The sequence below is a fragment of the Peromyscus maniculatus genome, chromosome 10 (genome assembly GCF_049852395.1).
Source record: "Peromyscus maniculatus bairdii isolate BWxNUB_F1_BW_parent chromosome 10, HU_Pman_BW_mat_3.1, whole genome shotgun sequence".
Classification (NCBI taxonomy): Eukaryota; Metazoa; Chordata; class Mammalia; order Rodentia; family Cricetidae; genus Peromyscus; species Peromyscus maniculatus.
Genome location: NC_134861.1, coordinates 2,337,720 through 2,358,472, shown reverse-complemented (window position 1 = coordinate 2,358,472; position 20,753 = coordinate 2,337,720). Strand labels below are relative to the sequence as shown.

General features: G+C 45.5%; 1 protein-coding gene across 10 annotated transcripts in view; it reads right to left on the bottom strand.

Annotated features, from left to right (window-relative positions):
- Tbc1d14 (TBC1 domain family member 14) overlaps window positions 1–20,753 on the bottom strand; it is a 98,043-nt gene that overhangs the window by 63,489 nt on the left and 13,801 nt on the right. For all 10 annotated transcript variants that reach the window (XM_042285896.2, XM_076545705.1, XM_076545708.1 and 7 more), the window contains one exon: window positions 18,569–19,307. In XM_042285896.2, the coding sequence (XP_042141830.2) occupies window positions 18,569–19,307 (739 nt within the window). The remainder of the gene's footprint in view (window positions 1–18,568; window positions 19,308–20,753) is intronic.

Below are 20,753 nucleotides of genomic sequence, written 5' to 3'. Positions count from 1 at the left end.
CTTGCAGGAAGGAGCAGATCAGCTGGAAGGGAAGGGGTGGGGCGCCTCACCAGTCACAGGGAGGGTGGAGGCAGAGAAGGTAGGCAAAGTGGGGCAGCAAAGCCTGAGTACGTAGGTCCCCAGGCCAGGAGGCAGCCCCAGTACAAAGCAAACAAGACAGGACAGACAACCTTCTGATAACAAACCCCACTGTTACTTCACACTTAGAAGTAGAATAGCACTGTACAAACAGCCTTGTAAGCAACACCTGTGACTACTTGCCATATTAGACACTGTGCTACATGGAGAAGCCATGTAAATGTTAAGTATGTAAGTGAACCATATCATGTGACTCACTGTCCAAACACCCATTTGAAAACCACTAGGGGGGGAATTCTCTCTCATTCACAACTGTAGATACTGTTTTAAAAAACAAAACAGAAGCTAGAGAAATGACTCAGTGGTTAAAAGAACTTCCTGCTCTTCTAGAGGGCTTGACTTTAGTTCCTCAACTCCAGCTCCAGGAAATCTGGCCTCTTGCACATGCACACGTGCACGCACAATGAAATAATTTTAATAATTAAATAGATCTTTAAAAAATAATGAACAGGTAGAGCTAAGGATGAAATTCAATTGCTTGCCTAGCATTCAGAAAGTCTTGGGTTTGATCCCTAGCATCCATCAACCAGGCATGATGGCACAAGCCTGTCATCCCAGTATTCAGAAAGTGACAACAGGCCAGCCATGGTGGCACACACCTCTAATCCCAGCACTCGGGAGGCAGATGCAGACGGATCTCTCTGAGTTCAAAGCCAACCTAGTGTACAGAGCAAGTTCTAGGACAGCCAGGGTTGTTATACAGACAAACAAAAATTTGGTGACAACAGAGGGATCAGAAGTTCAAGGTCATCCTCGGCTACATATAAGTCCAGGAGCCTGGGTTACTGAGACCTTGTCTTAAAAAACAAAACACCCTAGGTGTGATAAGAATCATAAACTCAGCACTCCAGAAGCTGAAGCAGGAGAGTCGAGCATTTGAAGTCAGCCTGAACTATACAGAGAGCTCCAGGATACACAGTGAGCCGCTGGCTCAAAAACAAACAAGAAAGATCTAACAACTTCAAGTTCTACAAGAGATCAGCTCTAAGCCCACTGGCAGTTAACTACAGGCTGGTTCTCCTGGGGCTGTTATCAACCCACAGGCCAACCCTCGGTCCTGTAGAAGCCCCCTCCACAGGCAGGCTCCACCATCACTCGACAGAGAAACCCCGTGTCTGGAGCGCCTCTAGGAACATTTGCTCAACAGTCAGTGACCTTGTCTGGAACAAGGAGGTGGCGACTCCAAGGAATGCATTGTCACTTGATACACCATGGGGAGGAAGGGGAGGGAAGGAAGGTGACAGGAGGACCCTTCTGTTCCCCTGCAGTACAAAGCCCACAGCCTCATGAAGGCAGTCTCATGTCTCCTTCAACTTCCTCAACCTTCCGTAGTTTTAGTTCATATAATATAGGACAATAAAAAATGCTAACTCCATAATTTAAAAACTCACGAAGAAGTCTTCCAAACATGGACAGAAGGAATACAGACCCATAAAGAACAAGGCTTTCTTAGTCCTTCTTCCCAAGGTTCATCCCAAGAATTTATTAGGTCCCTCAGCAAACACATTCCCTGGCATCATTACTAAGAAAACTAACTGAATGACAGAACACCTGCCTAGACCACACGAAGTCCAGGGTTCAGTCTGTAGTGAAGGGGAAGAAAGGGGTGGGAAGCGCTCGAGAACTTTCTGCTGCCCCTTGAGGATCATCTGATACAAAGTTTGGGGGTGGGGTATCAGTGCAGTATGAGCACATGTTTAAAAGTCCCCTACACTGCACTGAAGTACTTTTATTATGGAACTCAGATACAGTAAAGCTGACTTTGGGGGCATATAGGTCAATGTGTTTTGACATATCCATAGATCCAACCACCATAGAAAAAATATCTTTTTTATTACATTTTTATTCTGTGTGTATAAGGGAGGTATATGTGCCACAGCATGCCTGTGGACCTCAGCAAACAACTTCTCTCATCACCATGGGGGTCCCTGGGACTGAACTTGGGTCATCATGCTTAGTGGCAACCACTCACCAGCTGAGCCATCCAACCAGCCCCAGAGAAAATTATAGAAACTATCTGAGAACACAGAAAGAACACACATCATATGAGGTTCTTGATACCAAAGCTAAAAGGAAAACAATACAGAAAAATTAAAAACAAAATATTATCAAATAAAAAGTATAATGTGGCCGGGCGGTGGTGGCGCACGCCTTTAATCCCAGCACTCGGGAGGCAGAGCCAGGCGGATCTCTGTGAGTTCGAGGCCAGCCTGGGCTACCAAGTGAGTTCCAGGAAAGGCGCAAAGCTACACAGAGAAACCCTGTCTCGAAAAACCAAAAAAAAAAAAAAAAAAAAAAAAAAAAAAAAAGTATAATGTGTCGCCGGGCGGTGGTGGCGCATTCCATTAATCCCAGCACTTGAGAGGCAGAGGCAGGCGGATCTCTGTGAGTTCAAGGCCAGCCTAGGTCTACAGAGTGAGATCCAGGACAGGCACCAAAACCACACAGAGAAACCCTGTCTGGGGGTAGTGTAATGTGTCTTAAACAAATTGGATTGTTCTAAGAATATTAAATCATTAGGAAAATACAGTGACATTCCCATCTCACCCACCCCCCAAAAAAGCTAGAGGGAAAACATAGCCTGCAACACATGGAGAATAAGCATTCAATAAAGTACAAGATAGGAATGACTTTTTTAAGACCTTAAAACTAGAAATAAAAAAGAATGTCCAGGGGAGGGAGAGGAAGGGGGAGGAAAACTGGGAAGAGGGGAGGGAGAGGAAACTTTGATTAGGATGTAAAAACAAAAATAAATAAATAAGCAAACAAGCAAACAAAGGGAATGTCTGAGAAAAGCTATCTATTAGAGAAAGCCACACATCTATCCTATAGCAATGTGGACCACACTCTCAGAGGTCAGGACCCAGTCGGGGATTCTGCTAGCATCTGTCAAGGTAACACCATGTGGGGAAGGTGAGGAACCAATAAGGCAAGAAAACAAGATGAGAGGTAACAGATGGAAAAGAAACAAGTTCATGCACAGACAGTGGTTACTGTCTACAGAATAATCCAAAGGGTTTACAGATAAACTATTAGAGTAACTGAATAGAGCAAGACTACAGGACTCAAACTATATACATAAAAATTAACACTATGAGCCGGGCGGCGGTGGTGCACGCCTTTAATCCCAGCACTCGGGAGGCAGAGGCAGGAGGATCTCTGTGAATTCGAGGCCAGCCTGCTCTACAAAGTGAGTTCCAGGATAGCCAGGACTACACAGTGAAACCCTGTCTCAAAAACAAACAAACAAAAATTAACACTACCCAGAGTCACAACTACATATTATAAAACAATCAAAAATAGTATCTTGGAATAATTTTTAGTTTTTTAAAATTTTTATTTATTTATTATGGGAAGCACATGCCACAGCATGCAAGTGAACAACTGTGGAAGTTAGGTGTCTCCTTCTACCATGTGGGTCCTGGGGATGGAATTCAGGTTGTCAGGCTTAGTAGCAGGTTCCTTTAAATCCTGAGACATCTCACTCTTGAAAGAAACACAAGAACTTCACATTTAAAAAAAAAAAAAAAAGCTTAAAGAAACAACAACAAAAAACTAAACTAATGGAGAAACCAACACATTCAAGCATAAGAAGACTTCATTGAGCTATAATGTCAATAAAATCCCAAACAAAACCCTGGGGAATTTTTTTTAAAAGGAAACCACCAAGCTATAAAATTGCCATGGAAATGCAAAGGACCAAGGCCAGCCCAGGCAACGCCACAGGAGAACAAGCAGGAGAACACACTTGGCAGTTACCAGGCCTCTCACACAGCTGACTAACTGAAAACTACCGTGGTGTTAGTGAAAGAGAAAGTAAGGGTGGGGGACAGTCAGCTGGTTCCCTCAAAGGTTCAATGAGAAAAATGGTCTGCATACTGCATGTACAGGGCTCCTTCAGACAATCCGGGCTCACAGACCCATTGGGAACGGCAAAACAACAAAACCGCTAGAAGATAACAGGTAACAAGAAATCACGCGCCATAAAAGGAAGATGTAGAATTGGTTACAGCCTAAAATATCTTTGTTCATAAAGCAAACAAAACATAACACTAGGAAGATTAAAACGTTAGCTATGAGCTGAGCGTGGTAGTGTGTATCTGTATTGCCAATCACTTGGAAAGAACACTTGATTTTGAGACCAATCTGGGCAACATAATAAGCAGTATGTAAAAAAAAAAAAAAAAAAAAAAAAAAAAGTAAGTCACAGTGAAGGACATGGTATTTGTGGCACATGTATTTGAAAAGGGATGCTTATCCTGAATATACAAAATGTACCTATAAACCAACTTTATGGGGATACAGTCCAGATATGGAACACATGCTTAACATGCATAAGGCCTAAGTTCCTCCCAGCTTCACAGGAAAAACAATAATAAACAATAAACAAAAACCACCACAAAAGAAATTCCAAGTGTCAGATACAATATAAAAAGATACAGCCTATCATTACAATAAAAGTGCAAATTAAAACCGGTACAGCCCTATCCTGCCACCAGGATGAACAAAGAAAACGAAAGAGGCAGTACCTATGTCTAAAGAGGCTACTGACCAAGCTGCCTGCCCACAGAGCCAGTGAAGTGTCAAGTGCCATATCCATACTGGGAAGAGGCTTGGCATGGACAAAGCAGACCCTGGGATTCTGCCCAGGTGTGCGTGCCTCAACGTACAGGCACAAAAGTATTATGATCAGCGTCACCCTTCAGTGCTGAAACTCAGCAAAGTACCACCCACAGAAGCAGACACAGTGTGAGAGCCAAGGAGGCCAAACCCAGGAATGCAAACCACGTCTACTCTATTTAGCTAAACAGTGGTCACCTTCTGCAAGACAGACACTGTCAGGGAAGGGCCCCCAAAGAGGCTTCTGCAGGCTGCTAATCCAGTGGCATTCAAATGAGTGTGCTCACACTCGATGCCTAGTCTGCGTGCTTTGCTCTACACTCAGCTCTACCACCCTCCTTTGCAGCCTGCCTGGATGTCCCTCCCAACACAGGCCCTGCTGTGCTCTCAAACCACTTAGACATAGAGCTGGAGGCATGGATTCTAGTTTCTTTCTCTTTTTTTCCTTTTTAAAGGAAATATTTTTGTTTGTTTTCAATTACATGTGAAGATCAAAGGACCACTATGAGGGTCCAGGTCATCAGGCTTGGCAGGAGGCCAGGATTCTAGTTTCTGAAAGGCCTACCTCCCACTACAAGGTGAGGGCCTTCCTGCTTGGTCTCTGTATCCTAAGGTCTGGCATAAAACCTGCTGGGTAACTCATTAATCTGACCCTGAAATGACGCCTCTGCAAGTCTCCACAGAAGGTCACAGAGTCCACAAGGCTCGTATTTTCCCTACCCACAAGCTCCCAATCTCTTCTAAACACTCCCTAACATGCAAATACAGGAAAGAAAAATTAAGCAGAGCTCCACTCTCTAATATCATAGACTTAGATTTTTATGAAGAGAGAAAGAAAGCAGAGCAAAGGAGCTAGCGGGATGGATCAGCTATTAAGAAGACTTGCTGCTCTCCCAGAGGGCCCAAGTTCAGTTTCCAGCACCCACATAACACAGCTTATAACCTTCTGTAACTCCACTCCAGGGGCCTCCATGTGCACATATTCACCTGCAGGCATATACACCTACATATAATTAAAAATTATAAAACTAAATCTAAAAAAAAGAAAGCAGCATGAAAGTGGCTGTGTAAATTAATATAAAATATACCTTACTAAGAAAATGCAATCTATTCCTAATCTCCAACTGAATACTAAGAAGCAGGGGGAAAAGAAAGGTCAATAGTGAGCAGTTTGTCCACATGGTAATCATAAGTCATCTTGGAATCACAGCCATCTTAGCAGAGTCAGGAGAGGGCTATGCTCCTTTAGCACTGGAAATCTTAAGGAGAAAAGTCTGACTAAAGGTAGAAAGTGTACTCCTGGGATATGGACCCCAACAGAATGTGGCTCAAACTGCAGCTGCCCAGCCTGCCTGACTCTGGACAGAAATGAGCCCTCACAGCCTTCATTCATAGAATAGTGATGTCACCACTAGGTTCCTAGGCCTCTATCAGTCAATGTGCTTACTAACCAGAGAACAACTGATTAATTACAAAAGACCAAGTATATTATCTAACATGAAGCATATTGATAAGAATTATATTTTCATTCAACAATGCATATCAAATCAACTTCTATCCTAAGCACTATGCCAAACACTGGGAGGAATCACTGACGACCACAAGTCTAGGTCCCCTTCTCCAAGCAGCTTAGCACTGAGAAGCATACTATTTATACTGTAATGAATGACTTTCCCCAAAGAGGAGGCAATGTGGAAACTCATTGAAAACAATGAGGTGCGCAGCAGAGGGAAACACTCTCCAAGCATGGCCCATACTTCAGAGCTGGCCTTGCTTGCACTACATTCCAGAATTGCCAAGGAGTGCTTGCAAGTTCTGATGCATGCATCTCATCCTAAACCAGTGAAGTCTAACCTCTAAGAGTGGGACTTGGATGCTTTTTCTCAACAAACAGGAATTTTCATAATCATTTTTATTTTAATTTTCAGTGCTGAGGACTGAATCTAGAGCCTCCACATAATAGATACATGATCAGTCACTGAGCTCTATCTCCAGCTGACCATTTGTTAATGTGTCCCTGACATTCCTATTATGCTGAGAACTTTGCTCTTTAACCAATAAAAGCTTCCTACTTCTTTAATTGATGTTTTACCCTGTATGTATTTAAGATAACTTACTGTTTATGGAAGCTGCTGGAAAGGAAGGATTATCTTTAGACTTTGCTTTAAATCTGTGCCTCATTTGTACTCACCAAACCAAAGTCAAACAGCAAGCCCTGCCCTGCAGTACAATGTGAGCTATCTAATGTCTTCAGATTCTTCTAGCTCACTGATCCAAGATGGATGCAGATTCCTAATCTGATGGGCTTCTAAAACCCAATGTGCCATTCCTCTGTACCCCAGTAAATCTGGGCCACTTTCCCCATAAGCCAGCAGATCCCTTGTTTTTCCTAATACAACAAACACCAAACCATAGAGTATCTCCTACCACAGGATTAAAATCATTTACACTGGCTCTAGAAACATGAGTCCATACTCATGTTTGGACTATGTGCTGTTGATGTTCCGAGACTAAGGAAAGGTAGCTGGGAAGAGCTGAGATCAGGAATGACAAAGACCTAGACCCAGTCCTTGAGGAGCTCACAGAAAAAGCAAGGCCACATGACAGTACTAGACTACAGCTGGCCTGCAGGAGACAGGACAGCTGGCCTGAAGGAGATAGGGCAGAATGACAGAGTGACAATTCTAGTCTATAGTGACCTGTATGAGACAGGAAAGAGTACAGTACTCTGTAGGAACACCTCAGCATTGGAGAAGCTTCAGAGAAGGGTGTCTGTTGTGCTAGCCCTTAAGAATACTGCAATTGGCCCTGCGGTGGTGGCAGCGCACGCCTTTAATCCCAGTACTTGGAAGGCAGAGGCAGGTGGATATCTTTGAGTTCAAGGCCAGCCTGGACTACAGAGTGCATTCCTGGACTACAGAGCGCGTTCCAGGACAAGCCAAAACTACACTGAGAAACCCTGTCTCAAAAAAACAAAACAATGCTGAAAGGAGGAGTAGAAGGGAGAGAGAACCTCAGGCAGAAGCAGTAAGTGTGAAGCAGAGCACTGGAGCCAGAGTCTGTGAGAAAAAGAGAAGGTTCAAGGTATACCAAAGAAAAGTCCTCTCCAAACTCATATCATACTAACTGGAGGTTTAGTTAGTATGGCAAAACCATGGCAAATTCCAACAGCCACTGGCCATTGCTAGGAGTATCATTATTCATAAAACAGAGTCTGGGTGTTCACTGCCTAGAAACTTTCTCCAAAGGGGGAAAAGGGCTCCTGGCATATATCACTAAGGCCCCTGGCTATATAGCACTGTGACCTCTGCAAGGTGGGGGGAGGGGTGCAGTCAGAGCTGACTAGTGTCAGGGACAATGATCATAAAGTAGCAATTCTGGAAACCCATCCCCCATTTCATCATCTAAAATGCGGACCAAGCAGGCTGTAGTACACATGGCAGAAACAAAGCCTACCTTCCTTATTGTTGGGAAGGTAAATGATTCATAGGGAGGAAGACCACAAAGACATTATTAATAAGTATATGAACAGCTTTTAATTATGTAATAGACTGCTTTCTCTAAGCTAAAATGTAGAACACCAAACCATAGAATGAGCCTATGGTTTTAGTTGTTGATACTGTTGTTTTATTTTTACAGTACTGAGCATGGAACCCAGGAACCCACACTTACAGTACTGAGCATGGAATCCAGGACCCCACACTTGCTAAGCATGTACCCTACTTCTTGAGGCAGATCCCAGCACTAGTCTACTCCATTTTGTTTTTTAATGTTTAAAACTCATAAAAAGTCTGTAAGGAAATAAAGAAAAATTCTAGTAGGTATGAAAGTAGAATGATGCCCAAAGATTTGCTGCATACTGTTCAACAAAGAGAAGCTTTAATAGTATACACAGGGGCTAGAGATAACTCCGATGGTCAAGAGCAATGTCAGCATGCTCCTGGCCCTGTACACGGTGATCTCGGCAGGTTTCTCTCAGCTTCACCCCCTTTATTATGATGTGCTGGTTAAACAAACACTGTGTGTTGCTTTTATACATCAAAGGGACAAGTTTAAAAATAAAGTCACAGGCTGTCCTCTAGAGTAGGCTGGCAACAACAGAATTTCCCACCACAGTGGCAATGTACCCAATCTGAGCCATTCAATACAGCAGCCCCTGACTCCCACATGGCTGCCGAGTGCCTGAATGTGGCTAGTAAGGCTGAGGATCTCAATTTTCCATTTTAGGTTATTTTAATTGGTTTTAACTAATGGCTAACATACTGGCTAGCACAGGGCCAGCCTCTGCAAAGCAGACTCCAGACAACCAGAAGGAGTGAATTTGCTGAGTGAGTACAAACTGCATCGGTGGTGGTGGGGGGGGGGGGGGGTGTCTGGGACCAGGAGCTGGTGGGCTGCTTAGGCGATGACACAGGTCCTGAGCAACTGCAAGATAGACATGTAATAAATGAGGCAAGGCCCACCAGCCTCGGAAACCCTGTCCCTGCAATATCCTTGGAGAGCACTCTCCTTTACCCAAACTCAAATCTGTACTTGAATGTCACCTGCTCAGCAAGTCCCAAGCCCCAACCACCCCGTCTAGACACAACCTCTTCGGTTTTCTCATCCCCACCCTCCCTGACACCTGCTTTCTCCCTCCATGGCACCTCCTGCAGGACCCATGCTGTCTGTGATGGGTTCCAATCAGGACAGATAGTCTGCTGAGCGTTGCTACAGAGAATACCCAAGGAACTAAACACAGGGCCCGGCAGAACAGCCAAAGCAATAGTGCAGGGCAGCTTGTGATGACATGCGCCCTCTATGGGCTGGTCTACTGAGGAGATGAGCTACCTGGGGTACACAGAAGACCTCCAAAGCTGGAAAGAACATGCTGGCTAGGTTAAGCATTTGCATACATGACTCTGGGGTGTGGCCTCTCAAGAGAAGCACAGAAACAGTGTCACTAAGTCCTCCTTTCTGCAGGCTGTCCTAGGGAGAGGAAGCTATATAGGCTCTTACCTAGTGGGGAATGTCAAGGGAACACCAAGTGTAGACAATCAGCTGGAAGTAAGGGTGGGGTCCCTAGAGAGGACCAGGACTAAGGAAGAGGAAGTAGTACCTCACAACCACATGATGATGATCCAGGTTCCTCCTGAGCAGTTCCTGTTACGTTTACTTCTCTTCTTACCAAAGTAACCTGGACCTCTCTAGAGGACAGTGCTTAGTTATGCCCACCTAAGAGCAGAGTACCCCGAGCATCCGTGACCCACATACCTCCTGAGCACTACAGTCACTAGTGGGCCCTTGATAAGGGACATCTGCATGCCCTACATTCAGGGCTATTCAAAGTCCTCTCCTACCCCCAGACATAGGAACCATGCACCACCCTTCAGCCCAAACCAACCTCTCCCTGAAAGATGGGTGCTGTTCATAAATGGAATCTTTTTTTTTTTTTTTCTTTTTCGAGAAGGAGTTTCTCGAACTTTAGCTTTGCACCTTTCCTGGAACTCACTTTGGAGACCAGGCTGGTCTCAAACTCACAGAGATCCACCTGCCTCTGCCTCCCGAGTACTGGGGTTAAAGGCCTGCACCACCACCGCCAGGTGAATGGAATCTTCTTAAACCATGAGGAGGTCTCTCTTACCAAGGCCTGCCCACCGAAACAGTGCCAATTAGAACAAGGAACTTGAGCCAGGCGGTGGTGGCGCACACCTTTAATCCCAGCACTCGGGAGGCAGAGCCAGGTGGATCTCTGTGAGTTCGAGGCCAGCCTGGGCTACCAAGTGAGTCCCAGGAAAGGCGCAAAGCTACACAGAGAAACCCTGTCTCGAAAAACCAAAAAAAAAAAAAAAAAAAAACAAGGAACTTGAGATGGCATTCTGCCTTCCTCACCCCCCAACATATAAGGTGTGTGTGTGTGTGTGTGTGTGTGTGTGTGTGTGTGTGTGTGTGTGTGTGTGTATAAAACGAGGGCACCTTGCCTCTTTTCCTCAACCTTCTCTGGCTAGTCTCCAAACATAGCTGAAATCACCAGTTGAGTGGAATAGGTCCATGCCGGAAAACACCAACCAACCTCAAAGTTGCCACCACGCTCCTTCTGACCCCCTCTTTTCACTGTCCATCACCCACAAGGGACCCATGCTACCCAGCACAAAATCAAAATTCACCACTGTGACCACACTTAAGTGCATCCTAAACTCTTACATTTTGCTTACTTCACTATATTCAGAAAACTACACCACCACCCCACACCAGCGCCTGCGCATGAGAACACAGCTGGGGTTGAGGCAGTCCAGAGGCACACTGACTGGTTTCCGCTCACTCAGCAGGACCCAGCAATGTTTCCCTCTCTGCCCAAACATCCATCTCTCAGGATAACCCTAGCACCACCTCTCTCCTCAAACCCAATACTCCACCCTTGCGGCTATGGCCTGAACATATGTGTCCTCCACCCCCAAATTCACATGCTGAAATTCTAATCCCCAAGTTGACAGCACTGAGTGACAGATTTGGGAAGTATTTCAGGCAAGAGCCATCATGACTGAAATTGGTGTCCACTTAAAAAAGGCTCCAAAGAGTTGACTTGCCCCTTTGGCACATGAGGGTATAGCAAAAATGGCTACTGGGGCTGGAGATATGGCTCAGTGGTTAAGAGTGCTGGCTCTTTTTCCAGAGGACCCAAGTGGTTCCCAGAATCCACATCGGGCAGTAAACAACTACCTGTAACTCCAGTTCCAAGGGATACATCTTTCTCTGGCATCCATGTCCCCAATTTCCACATAATAAAAATAAATATTAAAATATTTTTTAAAGATGGCTGTCTGGGATGGTTAATCTTGACTGATAACTTGATGGGATTTAGGATCACCATAGAAATACATCCCTAGTATATCTCTAAGGGTATTTCTGGAAAGGCCTAATGGAAGAAGGAAGACCCACTCTGAGAATGAGTAGCACCATGCCATTGGCTCCCCTGTCTCTCTTCCTGACTTCAGATGCAATGTGACCAGCTGCCTCCTGCCCCTGTCACCATGCCTTCCCTGCCATGATGGACTACTGGACCTACAAGCTGTGAGGCAAAATAAAACCCTTCCTTCATTAAGTTGTTCACAGCAACAAGAAAAGTAACTAATACACTGTCCATCAAAACAAGCTTGGTGTGTCAATGGATACCAAATCTGCTGGACCTCTGTCTTGAACTTCCAGCCTCCAGAATTGGTGTTTCCAAACCATTCGTTTCAATGGTGTTTTGTTATAGAAACTTTATCCCAGAACATTGTCAACTAGTGACCCTGCTTTCTACTTGACCAAGAAAACCAGAGCAATACAACAAGAAGTGATAATAGCAAACACTGGCGAGGAGACAAAGCAACAGGAATTCTCATTCATTGCTCGAGGAATAGAAAACCGTGAAACCACTTTGGAAAACAGGCAGTTTCTTCAACACTAAACAAGCTTATCATACAGTATAGCAATTGCACTCCTTGGCAAGTACCCAAAAGATCTGAAAACTTACACCCACATGAATCTTTACAACAGCAACTGTTCATGTATGCCTAAACTTAGAAGGAACTAAGATGCCCTTCAGTGAGCAAATAGATAAACTACGCCAAATCCATACAGAGAAATATCACTCCGGTTTAAAATATTAGCTATGCCCTCTAAAGCCACAGAAGAACATAAACTCAGAGACTGAGGCAGCATGTACATGGGTCTGTACCAGATGGACTCAAGAGCTAAAAGGAGAAGTGGACACACGCCCCCATTCCTAACCCAGAAGATATCTCCAATTGACACCCACTTGCAAATGAAAATTTAGTTTTCCCTAAGGGACTGTCAACTGGGGAATCAAACTCCAGTTAAGGGCAGGCTGAATGCCCAGCACTAGATAGATGGCCAACAGAAAACAAACTCAACAGCATCATTGTAGGTTCCTTGTCTTATAATATCAAGTCAGGGTTGTTGTTTTTTATCTTATTTTTTATTTTTACTTTTTATTTATATATATTTTCTCTCTCTTTTTACCCTACAGGTCCTTTGCATATATATTATACCTTCCAGTTTAGTGTTTTCATGGGATTCCTGTGTGTAAAGAAGCAGTCTCTGCGTCTTTATCTGTTTCATGTGCCTTTCCTTAGGCTCTTTTCCTTCTGTTTGTTCTGTCCTATTCCAATTTATTAGTTTTTGTTTTATCTTATTGTTTTTCTTCCTATCCTCACTCCACAGCAGAGGGATCTGACATAGTGGCCTCTGCAGCAGCCTGCCCATCTTGAAATCGTCTCCCTTCTCTTGGAACTCAACATGCTGATTATGTGAGAAGGATCTTTTTGTTCTCACAGACCCATGATTAAGTACCTCAGCTTACTTCACAGACAAGCACACAATAACTAAACCCGAGTGCTGTGGGATGGTCTGTATTTCAAATGCTCTGATTGGTCAATAAATAAAACACTGATTGGCCAGTGGCCAGACAGGAAGTATAGGCGAGACTAACAGAGAGAAGAATTGAGAGAACAGGAAGGTGGAAGGAGACACTGCCAGCCGCCACCATGACAAGCAGCATGTGAAGACACCGGTAAGCCACGAGCCACGTGGCAAGGTATAGATTTATAAAAATGGATTAATTTAAGCTATAAGAACAGTTAGCAAGAAGCCTGCACAGCCATACAGTTTGTAAGCAATGTAAGTCTCTGTGTTTACTTGGTTGGGTCTGAGCGGCTGTGGGACTGGCGGGTGACAGAGATTTGTCCTGACTGTGGGCAAGGCAGAAAAACTCTAGCTACACCCGAGTGTCTGCCTTACCCAAGACCACAGGACACCATCACACAGCTAGGTCAAGAAACTATTGCCCAGCCCTCCTTCCTTGATATCTCAGCAACACACAAGCATGTGCACACACCAGTAGCAGCTCAAATACACAGCAAGTGTTCTGGTACACCTAGAATGCTCAAAGACATAGGGCACTAGCAAACAGATTATGTAGAAAAGTCGTAATTATAAATCAAATACAACCTCTCATTTCACTGGTGCTAATTCCAAAATGGTCATAGCATTAGAAAATAAGTCAAACAACATAAAACTAAATCAATATTACTATGTCAGCCATACAGCTAATACACATCCAGGTACACCCTTTCCCATTTCACCCAATAACAAAGTGTGAACTTATTCCTGTCTTGCAGATCATAAACTTAAAGGTCAAAGACTCAAACCCTAAATCCCCTGGCAAGTTAATCAGCCTCTGCCATGATTTCCATGCATACAAGAAAAAAAAAATACCAATATGTTCCTGAATCAGTGCAAGATACCAAAAAATAATAATAATAATAATAATAATAATAATAATAATAAAAAATAAAAATCTAGGTATGTAAAGCAGAAATGGATTTAACACAAGGAATAAGATGATTTCAAGATCACATGAAGAAGTTGGTTCTGAATGAATGATCCCCTGGCTCCTAGGAATAGGTCACTGAGCAACACAAAACTGATGTAACTGAGATGCAAATGGAAGCTGCTACTGGAATTGTTGAACTCTAGAAACCCCAGAAGGTGCTGGATGGTGGTGGCAGTGCACGAAGGCCTTTAATCCCAGCACTTGGGAGGCAGAAGCAGGCGGATCTCTGTTGTGATCTCCAGTCTGGTCTACAGAATCAGAGAGAGGAGAGAGGAGAGAGGAGAGAGGAGAGGGGAGAGAGGGGAGAGAGGGGAGGGAGGGGAGGGAGGGGAGGGAGGGGAGGGAGGGGAGGGAGGGGAGAGGAGAGAGGAGGGAGGGGAGGGAGGGGAGGGAGGGGAGGGAGGGGAGGGAGGGGAGAGGAGAGAGGAGAGAGGGGAGAGAGGGGAGAGAGGGGAGAGAGGGGAAGGAGGGGAGAGGAGAGAGGAGAGAGGGGAGAGAGGGGAGAGAGGGGAGAGAGGGGAGAGAGGGGAGAGAGGGGAGAGAGGGGAGAGAGGGGAGAGAGAGAGAGAGAGAGAGAGAGAGAGAGAGAGAGAGAGAGAGAGAGAGAGAACTCTCCTGCATGACAACACTCTTAGCATCCAGGAAGCTGAAAACAGACACTGTCAAAGCTGTACGGAAGCCTCCAATCTCTACAACATCAGTAGGTACCAGAGAACAGCAAAAAGAGGAGAAAAATGGCCTGCAGCTCATTTCTGCCTCAATGTCCCCACAAATGGGGGGATGGTCCTAATTCATATCTAGCAGCAAGAGACCAGGAGCAGACTTCTGCTCTGCAGCTAATAAAGTCCAGGAAAGCAACCTGAAGCAGCCCAAAGGATGAACTGGCAGCCCAGGGTCCCACCTCATGCTACTCCCCGTTACTCTGCCGCCTGAAAAAGGCAGCCATGCAAAGAAAGAACAGCACCAGGCACACAAAAGTGCACCCAGCTCCTGGGGAAAAATTCACTTCTTCTTCATAAGCTGCCTCCTGTCCCTAAATTTCCTCCTTACCATACTCTATGGTCACCAGCCAGTGGATCAAATCCCAAGCTCTGTACAGAACTAAAACTGTGGTTAAACATATTCATATCACAGCAAGTATCTAACTGAAGATTCCCTTGTAAACCAGTGGTAGCAAACATCTTGACACAGAAGAATTTTTAAAAACAACACTGAAACCACATGTGAAACCCCAGCAAAAGCAGAAAAGCAGGCCAGAAACAGTGTAGGTATCGAGCACACTCTGCCTTAAGAGTTAACTTGTTTCCTCATTTAACACTTGCATTATTAGCGCTTCACTTGGGTAGTTTTTGTATTTGTTTTGCAGTGCTGGGGATAGAACCCAGGACCTCGTGTGCACTAGGCAAATGCTCTAACCCTGAGTTACGGGCTATCCCTCTCTCATTAGCTCTTTTCTAGAGGAACAGTTAGTCCTAGGTCACTCAGGTTCACACTAGAGGCTGCAGGCGTTACATGACTTTCTCAGGGTCACACAGCACAAGATGACAGAGCCGGTGAGACTCCCCAGCCCCAGCTCTCAAACCACCATGGTCTTCCCATTCTGTCTCTGAATTACAAGTAGAAGCAAGGCTAGCCAGACACAGACTGTACCCCCAAAGGGCTCTCTGCCAGTCCAGGAAGCAGACTAGAAAGTCCATTGTTCCAGACCAGACCTTTAAGCACAGCCAAGTGCATCCCCAAAGGCTATCTCTACCCTATGTCTTCCTTTGGCAAGGTCTGTTTGCCTTCATTTTGTTGTTGTTGTTGTTTTGTTTTGTTTTTTGAGACAGACTTTCTCTGTGTAGCCTGGGCTGTCCTAGAACTCACTCTGTAGAGCAGGGCTGTGACTAGTAGACAAAGTCAGAGACCCACCTGCCTTCTGACTCCTGAGTACTGGGATTAAAGGCATGTGCCACCACCTCCTGGCTTTCTTTTACTTTTCTTTTTGTTGTTTGTTTTTGTTTTGCTGCTTTGCCTTCAAATGGACATTTTTAGCAAATGACCCTCTGTGATCACCTCCTCTGAGAGCTTAATAAAAGGCCACATGACAGAAGATGTAAGCAGGGAAAGCTAATTACTACTTCCTAGACTGGCGTGGATTAGCAGATTAAACCCTTGGCTTCATGGAAAACAGCCCCATCGCCTGAGAAAACAGCCACATCACAGGCATGCTACTGAATTCTACTGTAGGTTCCACGACACTGTATTCACAGGATCCCTTAACACCGCTCTCCCATGTAAACTGAGGATTCTGCTCAAATGACACTCGTGACCTTGAGGAAGCGATTAAGTACCAACAGTTAAAACCTGTTAGCCCAGTGCATCTGAAAGGTTGGTGATTCTCCCGACTCTTCTGCACCCACCTCCACCCCCAGGATATGTGGCAATAATGTCTAGAGACATTTTGGTCTTCACAACTGGAGGCTGGTGCCAGTATCTATTGGGCAGAGGTCAGGATAGTTGCAACACAGAACAGCTGCCCACAGGGAAGTATCCATCTCAAACATAAACAGTGCCTGGTGCAGAAATCTTGCTCTACGTTACTGGGTAATGGGTTCAACTAATGAATGTACAGTATGGGGTCAAAAGCTCGCAAGTGCATTAGGAAGCAAAATATGTCTGCTCAAACCAGTAAAAGCTACTACTCAAGCAATCCCAGGAAACTAGATGCCTTAGCTATTTGAACTTACTTGAGCAATATTTTTCCCCATTAAAGCTGTCGAAGGTCACACAGTTATGAAGGAGAGCTGACGATAAACACAGCCCACCTGAGCCTTGAACCAGTGCTCCCAACCGCAGTGCCCACCCTCCCAAAACACCCACCGTGTCTAGGAAGGCAGGAACCTGTCTACAGCTCAGAGTAATTGGGTACACAGGTGTATGTTACTGCAAGTGGAGGAAGAACAAATAGTAGCTATGCCTACCAGTTCCATGGAACAGCTATTGCTCCGCTGTTCCTGTCTCATGTAGGTACCTCATCAAGAAGTCAGGTTCAGAAGCTCTCTGATCATCTCCACTGCTTCCTCTAACTGGAGCCATATTCTCCTAGACCAGCTTCCCACAATGCCACCCACACATATCTCTCTACATCTTAGAGATAATAAACTCACTGAGGTTGTAGAGAGCAGAATGCAGGAGCGTGAGGGGGCAGACAAGGCATAAGATGGTATGGCCTGGCCTGGGATCCCCATAGGATCAGTTCTAGCCCTGGTCCTCCCTGCACAAACACTGTTGCAGTCTCTAGTACTCTGAGCACCTGGGCTAGGCTCTGGGCTGCATTCTTGAACATTCTCTGTGCTATACTTACTTGTCGGTGTTCAGTGTGTGTCCCACTGACCCTGTCCCTCAAAGTAACTCGAGGGTGGAGCTCTGCTCTATGACTTTGAGAGCCTAGAAGGGGGAAGGGGCACAACTAGGCTCAGTGCACTGCCATATCACTTTGGTTCACTTGTTTTTATGTCCCACCTGCTTCAGTGTGGCTCCCTATAACAGTGTCAGAGCTGGATAAAGATAAACAGGCAGGAACCAAGGAATAAGAGGGTCAGAAACTGCAAAATGAAGGTATTTCCCCCAAAGGGGAAGAGGCCTCAACAGACAACTCAACTCGACCTTCTCCCTACATGACCTAAGATCATGTCTATCACCCTGTGACTCCCAGATGACCTGCCTAGAACAGAACCTTAGACAGACTCTTGCTAAATAAATGCCTAACAACACAAACAAGAAGCAAAAATGGAAGCATCTCTCCTCCCAGGGCTCTAGAGGACACACAGGAAGCCCAATAGGCTTGTTGGGGACCTGGGTGACAAGGCACTCAAGGAAGGGTGCACATGACAGGACCAACACAATAAGGATTGTGTGGCTGCACGGTGGCCACGGCACAAGCCTCAACAGCGGGGCCAAGGCCAGAACACATGAAAAGGCCCAGGCAGGTGCCCTGGAAGTGACTGGAGCACTTGGAAATGCCAGCCCCAGTGTCTGCCACTAGGAGAAGTATTAGAAACAGAGTTGCTAATGCTGGTACCACTCTCAACAGCATCCTTTTGCCTGACCCAAGAAACTGAAGTAATTAGTGAATGGCAAAGTAAGGGTAATAACCACCTGTGGGCAACCCCACCCACAAAAGGCAGGAGGCCAAGAAGCAACAAAGAATGTTCAAGTGAGCCAAGGACACAGAAGCAGGAGATGGCAGTGAGAAGCCAGCCAGCTGATTCAGTAGCAGACATGGCCACATGCTACTCCACGGTACTCTGAGGCACAGGGGAATGGTACCCCTGTCTGTAGGACACAGCTCTTAATAATGCACAGGAGACACACTACAGTTAGAGCAGGAAGCACAAGGCAACAGGTCTGCATCTGATGCCCTAGCTCTGTTCCAAAGAGCAAAAGTGTTACCTTGTAAAGAAGTGACTGAATGGCTGGAATAGTTTCAATTTCTTCCCCTCCTCAGTCTCAGCAACACAATCCTGCTGCTGTAAGTCACTGGTTTCCTTGATGGAGCTCAGAGTGACATCAATAAACTGTGGGTCATCATCATTCTCTAGGGTCACAATGGCGCTGGAATTGCTTGTGACCATGAGGTCCAAGATGTCCTCATTGCTGACCGACAATGTAGTTGACAGCTCTGTGCCGAGACTAGACACACTGCAGACAGAGACATTGTCACTTCGGCTCAGGGCTTTGGAGGTGGGGCTATAGAGTTTCACTGAGTCATAGCCTGTCCTGGGAAATGTAGAAGACTTCCGCACAACTTGCTCCTGTTCACTGCTGGTGGGAGCCGAGGGTGCACAGGACGGCAGGGGGCATGCACTCTGGAAGGCCCGCTCAGGGATGACCTCTGACTCAGACTGCTTTCTCTTCACGTGGACCACGCTGCAGGGGACAGGCTCCGGGTTGCCAATCTCCAGGGTAGGAATGCCTGAGTCTACTGACTGAAGGCTGTGTCGATCTTCCAAAGTACCAAGTTTTAGCGTGGGTCCATAGTCAGGCACTGAAAGGGAAATGGGTGCCTTAACACTCAGGTGCTGCAGGTCCTGAAGGGAATCTCCTGGCCGACCATCTAGAATGCCCATCAATGCTACACCATTCATAGAGGTGGAGAGGTTTCCATCAGTCATCTTGGTCCAAGAAGAAACTAGAGAAACACAGACATGGAAATTAAAAACGGGTATATAAATCCAAAGATACCATTCCTCGGGCATCTTTGGACACACAGCTCCAAAGGTTGGGTTGTCTTGCTAAAAAGGATGCCTTTGAAAAAGTCCTACAAGTTGTGTTTAGTGGCACATACTTGTAAAACCAGTGCTGGGAGACTTAGGCATGAAGCTTGTGAATTTGAAACCAGCCTGTGTGATAACCCATGTCAAAAAGAATTAAAGAAAATGTCCTATACATTCAAGTTCTGAGGCCCAGAACAAGAGTTTTGAACACATTCTCATGACATGAACTAGCCGGCATAACCCACACACAAGATCACCTAGGGGTAGCAACCAGTGTCATCCTCAGCTCTATCACCCTAGTCACATCTCTGGCATCCAGGCCAGCAATGGAGGCCCAAGAACTGTGCTGGGTAGGAAGGAAATGTTCTTGTGGGAATACGCTACAATCTGTATCTTGTATGCCCACATGTTGAATGCTTGGTCCCAAGACTACCGTGCAACTAGATGGATGGATGGATGGTGGAGCCTTTAGGAGGTTGGATGAAGTTAGATCATTGGAGGTACACCCCTAAAGTTCATATTTAGACCCCAAGCCCTTCCTTTTGATTGCCTTGTTTCCTGGATGCCACAAAATAATCAGGATTCTTCACCTGCTCCTATTATGACATTGTGTGCTTCCCTGGGCCCAAAGCAACAGGGCCAAAGGACATGGACTGAAGAAATCTCTGAAACAAGCCTTCCATTCTTACAAGTTGTTTATCTCAGACGTTCTGTCACTGCGGTACAATGATAACACAGGGGACAAACTACAAATGGGATACCTCTGACCAAAAGATGTGAATTAGTGCTGCCATGGAAATATAGTTCAGCAATGGCACTTGGCTAGATAGACTGAGCAAAGCCATGGGCTCAATCCTAGTCATTAGCTTGGTTTTTATGCTGTCTCACAACTTCATAAGAGAAAAACGGCAAAGGGAATTACACACACACACACAAACACGCCATCTGCAGTAAGACTGCCCAAGTATACCCCAACTGGCCATACCTTTCCACAGCACTACCATGCTCACTCAAGTCCATGACAGGGCATGCTATTCCTTTACAACAGAAGCCAAGCACTCAGAACAGTTCAAGGTCAGACTTAGCTAGAGAGGTAGAATTTGGGGTCAGAAGGGAAGGTCATGCCTAGTTTTAATCGGCTTGGAACAGGCTCCTTAAACTCAGGAAAGGAGGCTAGTTCAGTGAAGATATGTTAATAATAGAAAAGCAACGACCAATGCTTGAGAGAAGAGTCTAAAGCACTGGCCACACACATACCTCAAAAGCCATGTCCAGAGTTCTCTGGCCAAAGAGGCAGGCACAAGCCAGGAGAAAAATTTCAGTCTGAGGAACACAATCCCTAGCACATTGTCAACCCTCAC